This window comes from Anguilla rostrata, chromosome 5, assembly GCF_018555375.3.
Source record: "Anguilla rostrata isolate EN2019 chromosome 5, ASM1855537v3, whole genome shotgun sequence".
NCBI classification, from domain to species: Eukaryota; Metazoa; Chordata; class Actinopteri; order Anguilliformes; family Anguillidae; genus Anguilla; species Anguilla rostrata.
In genome coordinates, this window is record NC_057937.1 from 3,992,217 (window position 1) to 4,002,031 (window position 9,815).

General features: G+C 39.6%; 1 protein-coding gene across 1 annotated transcript in view; it reads right to left on the minus strand.

Annotated features, from left to right (window-relative positions):
- The window catches only part of LOC135256028 (mucin-5AC-like), a 181,088-nt gene that overhangs the window by 19,176 nt on the left and 152,097 nt on the right, over positions 1-9,815 (minus strand). Inside the window, exons 49-50 of the mRNA XM_064337900.1 lie at positions 2,951-3,012; positions 2,674-2,774 (exon numbers count right to left, since the gene is read on the minus strand). Coding sequence (XP_064193970.1) covers positions 2,674-2,774; positions 2,951-3,012 — 163 coding nt within the window. The remainder of the gene's footprint in view (positions 1-2,673; positions 2,775-2,950; positions 3,013-9,815) is intronic.

The following is a 9,815-nucleotide window of genomic DNA, read 5'->3' on the forward strand; positions in this document are numbered from 1 at the left end:
CACACATGCAGGCACACACAATGACATACGCACGCGTGCACATACACACGCACACTAACATACTGACACACATGCACACACACACAGACATACACTGACATACTCACACACACACACACACACACACACATACACATACGCATTCACACACACACACACACACACACTGCAGTACTTACACACAAGAGGATCCAGAAGGGGAGGAGGATGATGACGATACCGCAGGGGATGATGATGGCCAGGGCCCATCCAGGGAACCTGCCTGCAGTACTTGTGATCAGCAGGAGGACAGGGCTGCTTGTGGTGGTGGGGGCTGCGGTGGTGGCCAGACCTGAAAATAAAAAAATCAACAGGTGACTGAAACTAATCCAACAGGAACTTCGTCCAACAAAAAGGAGACTCTGGGCCATATTTTGGTGACAATGGTAGCAAACGTGGTTGTCCCCCCCATCTAGTTTGCTCATATCTTGACCTGCAGTAAATCAGTTTGCGTAAAATACGCATTTGTTAAGTGAATATATGTGTACACAACATAACTTCTAAAATAAATTGAATTAAGGGTTCTCCGAAGTGTTTCTGCATTAGCTTATTTCCATGAAAACAATTAAAATTCTTGTAATTGTTGCTTACAGTACTGTCACCTTATTTCTAAACAAGCTACTCTCATTTTAGGTGTTGAGGAGCAAGAAGTTGCAGACTTGGGAGGGAAGATATTAATAAAAGGGTTGTGAATAATAGCAGTAGCAATGTTTTTTTATGTAAAATGGCAATGGGGCGACATAGCTCAGGAGGTAAGCACGGTTGTCTGGCAGTCGGAGGGTTGCCGGTTCAATCCCTCGCCCTGGGAGAGTGTCCCTGAGCAAGACACCTAACCCCTAATTGCTCCCAACGAGCTGATTAGTACCTTGCATGGCAGCCTTTCACCGTTGGTGTGTGAGTGTGTGTGTGTGAATGAGAGGCATCAATTGTAAAGCGCATTGGATAAAAGCGCTATATAAATGCAGTCCATTTATCATTTACAAATTATATAAGGTCAGAATGGAAATTCAGACAATGTAATTCTATCATGCCAGCACCCATGTATAAGCAGTGGCTTCTGAGAACTTTCTCAGGAACTGTAATCACAAACATTACAGAGCTCACAGTAGCTAAGCAGATACATTAAACACTGTACAATCCGTACATTTAAAACATTTTATGATGTGAGCCAACCGGTTCAGTGACTTAGTTAGCCACAACCGTCAATACATTGGGATGGCAGCTATGCCATCCTGCCAAGTTACTTATACAGCACCGAGAGTTTGGAACTTTTCAGGGTTTCCCATAGAAATGCTGACCACAGACTCTCAGCCCATGAATTTCTGTACCTTCTGATCTCATGTCAAGAGACAGAATCCACAAACAACTTAACACTTCCGCAAATAAACTCAGTGGATTTTGCGTTTTTTTCTTCTTCTTTTTTCTGCCGATTACATGATCACAAATGCTCCAGTTCCACTAATACTGAGTGTGTGTGTGTGTATTTCTGTGAGGAAAGTTTCACGAGGTTCTTATTTTTCTAGCGGTGACTATAGGTTATCATGTAAAGTAAGGTAAAGCATAATTCACTAAATTGACAGGGTTGGTATACCATATCCCAAAATCATAAGTGAATAAAAACAATATTTTTGGATCCATGAGAGTCAAAAGATGTCAAACATCCCCATTCTGCACAGGTCCTACACTATTTATGGGTCATAAGGATGAAGGGATTAAAAAAGATGTATAAAAATTTATATATAACTACTATTTAAGCTCTAAACTGTACTAAACTGGCAATAATTCTGTATGATTGTTGAGGAGATCATCAGTTGTTTTATAATGAACCTGGTTTTGTTCAGTTATATTGACCTGAGAGGTTGCGATTATTTTTCCTTGGTGAAAATGTTCCTCAAAATTGAAGAATGAATTCACCCACTTTCCATTAACCTGTCATAAAACAGTTAATAACTGTAGATCCCATATGATCTCTAGTTTCATTTGATGTATTGGTTGTCACAACGACAGTAGCACCAGAGCAGCTACGCTATCTAAAAACTCTGGACCCACAGGGAACATTGGTATAAAATTTGTGAAGCACTCCGATGCCATCTAAAGGCGGGTCTGTAGCATGACACCGCATCTAAACCGTGGAGTTATATGCCACGGGTGATAGAGAGGAACAGAAATATGGAGGTTAATTCCAATTCATGGATAAGGCACAGTCGATAAAACAAAGCTTGCATATCATAGGTACACACCAAAGTGTTGTATGTGAGGAATGTTAACGCGAGGCGTATGTAGAACATGTGTTAGGTTATTGAGTAAATAAGAGAGAGATGTCATTATTGATAATTTATGAACAGATGGATTAAAGGATATGACACTGAAAGGTATACTGGAGTATTTAAATAGTGGCTCAGGTTATCGATACTTGTTTCACTTCTTGAATTAATGTGGTTTACTGGATCGCATATAGATAAGAGTTCATGTCAGTCAAAAAAACTGAAGATTCCGCTAATGCACCATTAAATGATCTGAAGGGGGACACATTTAAGGAGTCATTAAGTTCCATCAAATAATTTTTTTATGAAAAGCACTATCAAAATTAAAATGTGAAAAAAACAGGTGTTGATGTTGTAATGAGAAACCTACCACTAGCATTCAGGACTGCAGTCAAGAACGGGCTTGGCTGATTGATGTCACCTTGCCGAAAGACGTACTCCACATTAGCATTAATCTGGTTAGGCATGTTCCTGTAGAAACATTAAAAAGGCAGAATTGATAAATGCTTGTCTCAGTGTTGATGACATACACCTTTCGTACAACTGACCACAAGTATAGGTCTGCACCTTGCGTCAATAAATTTGTCAGAACAGTTTTGTCTTTAATCAACATGAAGCCATACAAGGCACCCAGGTTTAGAACTTACGTATAATTTGCTTGTGGAAAGATGAAAGGATTTGCACCAGGTTGGTTCAGCATTAGGTTCAACTAAAAGTCAAAGGTCAAAGCAGAAACAAAGACATTTCAAAAGAACGAATAAACAATGACATCCTCACTGCCTTGTGAGCTTTGAACTTATGGTCAGCTGACCAGTAACTAGGATGTTCAGGGTTGCTGTGATTGCTTTGAATAAACCAAGAAATGTTGCAAGCAGTGATGCAGACTTCACTGTGCTGAACAGGAATAAATTAGAAGGAAGAGTAAGCAGATGTCCTCTTTATTTCCCATGTACTATAGCCAGTGTGATAATGCAATAGAGTTCATATGTACATAGTGTATAAGGGTGATGGTCAGTTCTGACAGAGATCCAGAAGCCTTGCATGCTTCATGTGTTTCCCATGTTTTTTAACATGAAGTTTTCTTATAATTTACAATCGCTTACATACATCTAATGCATCAAAGTCTTCCTGTCCACATAATAATACCAGTTAAACATTTGGGCACTGTGCACGTGAAGTTTTTAAAAATATGGAAGGGAAGAAACAGCTAAAGCTTGCAAGGATTGGTGTTGGCTTTACATTCTTGCACAGAGTGACTTACACAGCTTACATTCCTGTTTTAAATGCAGTCCATTTATACAGCTATATATTTACTGAAGCAATTCGGTATGCATTTACAACTTCTGGAATTAGTGACTAGTGATACGTTTTCTTGGCCCTACTCATTACATTACATTACTGGCATGTGTCAGACACTAATTCAGAGTGATTTGCACAACTTTTTTGCATTTCTACATAGTATGCATTTATGCAGATGGATATACATTATGCTGAAACAATTCTAGTTAAGTACCTTGATCAAAGATATAGCAGCAGGTTTATACCAGGTCAAACCTGCAACCTTTCCATTACCAGTCCAGTTTCCAAACCATTATACGATGCAGAAAGCTCACCAGTTTGTTGATGGAGTCCTGGACGTTCCTGTATGTCTCATTCCTGAGTCCGGTATATTCTGGCATGCTCACGTCTTTTATCTCGTAGCCCAGTGTCATTTCAAAGGAATGTTCAGATAGTTCTGACGAGAAAATTTTACTTAATTTCATTGTGCTTGCCTAACATAAACTCTTAAGTGGAATTAGCATCACTGAAACGCATATTGAACTACATACGTACTATAATCTACACAATAAAAACTCAATTCTAAACTTCAAAATAGTATTTTTTAAAAACAGATTCATCTTCTAAATGGTAAAAGGCATCTTGCAGAAGTTTATTTTTTTTAAAAGAAAGAAATCAATAGAACTTTTTATATATACAAGGGAAATGGTCTGAACGTTGTGAATTAAACAGAGATGGAGGTGACAACGGACCAGGTGTAAAGACAGGGTGTGTGGACATGTGACTTACTCTTATAAGCAATATTCTGCACTCTCACTGGATCATTCATCTTCCTTATTTGGCGCCGCACGCGCACTGGATTATTCAACTGCCTTAAACGAACATCAAAGAGAGTTTGGGCCATAGTGAGAATCTCCTTCTCACTGGGGACAGGCTTGATGGTGTGGAACACAAGTCGAATGAAGATGAAAACCTTGCCAATGCTGCAAAAAACACATCGAGACAACATTAGGATTGTCCATTGCATGACAGTTTGGATAACTATTTCAATAGATGAACCCCAACTATACAATCATGGATGAACATGGGAACGTACATTCTGCGTGGACTTGAGGTGGTTCGAGCTGCTGTACTTGTCGTCGTTCCCGGGAACGTTGGTGCTACTGGAATGTCAGGAACACTTGAAGTGGCTGGTTGATGTGTTGATGTAACAGGTAAAGTTGTTGAAGATGCTAAAGAATTTGTTGCAGCAGTGACTGTTGGTTTTGGAGTTTCTCTTGTAGTTGTAATATTTGCGGTGGTTGCCACTTCATTTGTAGTTGAAGCACTTGATGTAGTTGGAACCATAGTTGTAGATGGAGCAGATGCTGTGGCTGTTGCTATAGTTGTAGTATGAGCAACTGTTGGAACTACAGTTGTAATTTGAAAAGCTTTTGTTGTTTGAGCAATAGCTGTAGTTCCAGCCGCAGTTGTAGTAGGTGGTATTGATGTTGGAGCAACAATGGTGGTGGTAGGTTTAGTAGTAGTTAATGGAGCTTCTGTTGTAGGTGGGGGAGTATTTGTTGTGGTTGCACCTTCAGTTGTAACTGGAGTACTTGATGTGGTATGAACTGCAGTTGTAGTTGCGACAGTTTTTGTGGTTGGAGCGTTAGTTGTAGTTTTTGCCGCCGTTGTAGTAGGTGGTATTGTTGTTTGAGCAACTATCATGGTGGTTGGATTTCTTGTAGTTGTTTTAGCTTCAGTTGTCGTTGTGGGAAGAATACTGGCAGTTGGAACTTCTGTTGTAGGTGGAGTACTTGATGTGGTATGTACAGCTGTCGTAGGTGTAACAGATTTTGTTGCAGGAGCGATAGTTGTGGTTCCAGTCACCGTTGCAGTTGGTAGTATTGTTGTTTGAGCAATTATGATGGTGGTTGGTTTTGTTGTAGTTGATTGAGCTTTAGCTGTCTTTGTGGGAAGAATGCTTGTGGTTGGACCTTCTGTTGCAGCCTGAGTTCTTGATGTGGTATGAACTGCTGTTGTAGGTGGAACAGTTTTTGTTGATGGAGCAATAGTAGTAGTTTTTGCCACCGTTGCAGTAGGTGATGTTGTTGTTTGAGCAACTATAGTGGTGCTTGGTTTTGTTGAAGTTGTCTGAGCTTCAGTTGCCATTGTGGGATGAATGCTTGCAGTTGGAGCTTCTGTTGTTGCTGGAGTACTTGCTGTGGGATGAACAGATGTTGCAGGTGTAACAGTTTTTGTTGTTGAAGCGATAGTTGTAGTTTTTGCCACCGTTGCAGTAGGTGATGTTGTTGTTTGAGCAACTATAGTGGTGCTTGGTTTTGTTGAAGTTGTCTGAGCTTCAGTTGCCATTGTGGGATGAATGCTTGCAGTTGGAGCTTCTGTTGTTGCTGGAGTACTTGATGTGGGATGAACAGCTGTTGCAGGTGTAACAGTTTTTGTTGTTGAAGCGATAGTTGTAGTTTTTGCCACCGTTGCAGTAGGTGGTATTGTTGTTTGAGCAACTATAGTGGTAGTTGGTTTTGTTGTAGTTGTTTGAGGTTCAGTTGTCATTGTGGGAAGAATGCTTGTGGTTGGACCTTCTGTTGCAGCCTGAGTTCTTGATGTGGGATGAACTGCTGTTGTAGGTGGAACGGTTTTTGTTGTTAGAGAGATAGTAGTAGATTCTGCAGTAGGTGGTATTGTTGTTTGGGTAACTGTTGTGGTTGGTGGTTTAGTTGTCGGCGTAGTAGTTGTTGTAGTAAGCAAACCTATTGCTGTCAGTACTGCAGTCAAGAATTCACTTGGGTCTTGGATGTCACCTTCCTGGTAGACATATTCCACAATGGCTTGAATCTGGTTTGCCGTATCCCTTTTCGGAACATAAAAAAAACAGAATTGTGAAATGCTTGGCTTCCTGCTAAAGAAATACACCTTTTGTTCATTTCAGTCAGGAAACGTATACATTTTGATTAAATGTTGAAATAACATGCAATGCAATTATTTTGCTTTGCCACAGAATGGATCTGCTTGAAATACTAAGAACTATGCACACACTACTGTGCACGAATCTATCGAACACAAAGCAGGATAAATCTCCCTTACTAACAGTAGAAATACCAAATCCCCTCGAGTGCATCAGTACAATCAACATGTGGAAGATGGGGTGGTAGATGGTGAGGAGAAATTCTTTCAGGAGAGATTGTTAGAGCAATAATCTTTGAGCAGCAATTTATTGAGCAGCAGCAGCAGCAGAGCTTACAAAGAGTAGCACAAGCAATGAGCAGCGCAGGAGAGGTCAGACTGTCGGTTTGAAAAGGTGCAACAGCAGGGAGATGTGCTTGTGATGTGCTTGAGTATGAGAAGATAGTGATGTGCGTATGTGATAGGTTTAGTTTGAGAACATGTAATGTGTGTATGTGATTTGTTCAGTATGAGTACATGCAGTTGATGAGGCCGACCTTTCGCTGGATGCAGAATGTGTTTGCTGAGCAAACTTGCTATGCGCTCATTTGCAACGTGCCTCCATTCATATTTGTCAGAACAGTTTTTTTTTTAATCATCATGAAGTCATACAAGGTTTGGGACTTACGTAAAACTTGCTTGTGAAAAGATGAAAGGAGTTGCATCAGGTTGTGTCAGAATTTGGTTCATCTAAAAATGAAAGTTCAAACCAGAAACAAAGACATTAATAAAACAAGGATAAATATACCAAAATGACATCCTCACTGCCTTTTCAGCTTTGACCTTATGCTTAACTGAGCAGTAACTAGGATGTTCAGCGTTGCTGCATTTGATTTGAATAAACTATGAAATGCTGCATGCAACAAAGAATACTTAACTGTGATGAACAGACATAAATTAGAAGGAACAGTTTGAAGATTTACTCTCAATTAATTGCTCGTGATATAGCAGACGTGATAATTCAATAGAATTTATAAGTATGTAGTGTATAAGGTGGTTAGTTCTGACAGTTCTGCATGCTTCATGAGTTTCCAGTGTTGTTTACCCATTACAATAGCCTACATACGTCTAATGCATCAAAGTCTTCCTGTTCACATAAAAAACAGTCATACATTTAATCACTAAGATGATTTAGAAAGACTAAAAGGCTAAAGCTCGCTAGGATTGGTGTTGGCTCTACAATTTTGGAATTTACCTGGCACTCTTGGACAGCGTGACTTACACAGCTTATGATGCTTTTTTTCCAGACAGTCCATTTATACAGCTGGATATACTGTATACTGAAAAAACTCGGCATGCATAGTGTGACAAGGTAGGATGTCGCGTCAGTAACACCGCCCCCTTACCTGCCTGGTAACCCGTATATTGCATTCCAAAAACAATAAGGTTGGAGACAGCTTCCTTTTTGGAACAATGGCGTGGCGCTGACGTAAATGGCGGGATAAAGTAGGCGCCGACACGAAATCCAGGAAAGCGTAATGCATCATTTGAGGAGGGTGAAACAGTGAGCAGAGCTAGGTTGAAGGTTCGTCGCACCAGAGTCTGACTGGTATGTTTTAAATACGCTACTATTTTACGGTGTATTTATTGATTGTTGTTTATTTAGAATTCGCTCCTTAATCAAGGGTAATGTTAATGTTTCATGTTACTATTCTTGGGGCGCTGTTTATGCTTACTGTTGCTTTGTGCATGCTTTAAATTTGTTGCTGTCTTTATAAGAGTATGTATAATACATGTTTAATTTACGGGTTGTCCGCTCTATTTTAAGGATCGTGCAGGATGGGTGTTATGTCCTGGTAGCTATTTGTTCGTTGAGTGAAGTTGTTTGGCCAGGATACACGGGTGTGTTATTTAAGTTTAATAATTTTTTTAAACGTTATTAGTATGTAAATGTTTTTGCCAGAGTTACTGCAGTAATTTAAGAATGTTTTCATTTAATTAATGTGTAATGGGTTTCTTTCCCGCTCCTTTTGTAGAACCAGTGACGCCGTTTTAGTTTGGTTGTTCACTTAACGAAATTTGCACAAACTTAAAGACGGATGCCTCTTTATATAATCGACTTAACTCTGCACTTTAGAATCTAATGACTTATTGATTGGTACCAACCTTCTGCTATAAAATGTTTTGAATTATTGCTTTTTGAAAACACCTACGTTTTTCATCTTTGGATTTATTTATCTATTCTAGGCATTAAATAAGGAAGCTGTTACCTTTTTGTAATTCTGGCTGGTTGTATTATCAATTGGGGTGGGGACCTGCATTACACCTGAGGTAGCCTACATGCTTTCCCTTGGTGTGACAATATGAATACACAGCTTCTGGAATATTCATATTACATTATAGGGATTTATCAGAAGCTCAGATTTCAAGTGACTTGTGCTACTTATCTGGCATTTCTCCAACTTTTTTGGCCTCCTTGCTCGGAGATACAACCGCAGTGTCCTAACTGGGACCTGCGATTTTTAGATTACCAGGCCATTTCATAACCATTATACGTTGCAGAAAACACTGACTTACCAGGTTGTTAATGGAGTCCTGGATGAGTTTGTACGTCTCGGTCCTGAGTTCAGTGAGTTCTGGCATGCTCACGTTGTTTATCTGATATCGCAGTGCCAAGGCAAAGGAACTGTTGGATAGTACTGAGAAACAAGTTCAAATTGATTTCATTGTACTTGCTAAAAAAACTGTTCAGCTGTATTAGTATCACCGAGATGCATATTAAAATACATGGACCGTAATCCAGAACTGCATGAGTATCTTTAAACACACACACAACTCAATTCCCCAATTCACAAGAGTATTTTTAGACTAACCCATATTTCAAACAGTCAAATGTTATTATTGCAATAGATAAATACATTTTAATAAATAAATATAACTTTTTATATGTACAAGTAAAATGGTCCCCTGGGCAATGTGAATTAGATAGAGATGAAGGTGACAGGGCTCAGATGTAAAGATAGGGTGTGTGAACATGTGACTTACTCTGATAAGTAATATCCTGCACAGCAACAGGATCATTCAACTGCGTTATACTGGGTCGCACTCTCACTGGAGCATTCACCCGCCATAGTTGAGCATCCAAGAGAGTGTGGGCCATAGTGAGAATCTCACTCTCACTGGGGACAGGCTTGATGGTGTGGAACACAAGCCGAATAAAAATTGAAACGGTGCCCATGCTGCAGAAAGACATGGAGACAAAATTAGGATTTTCCATTGGAGGTAAGCTTGGATAGCTATTTCAATAGTTGAACCAAACTCTAAAATCAGGATTTAAAAATCAGAGGTTAA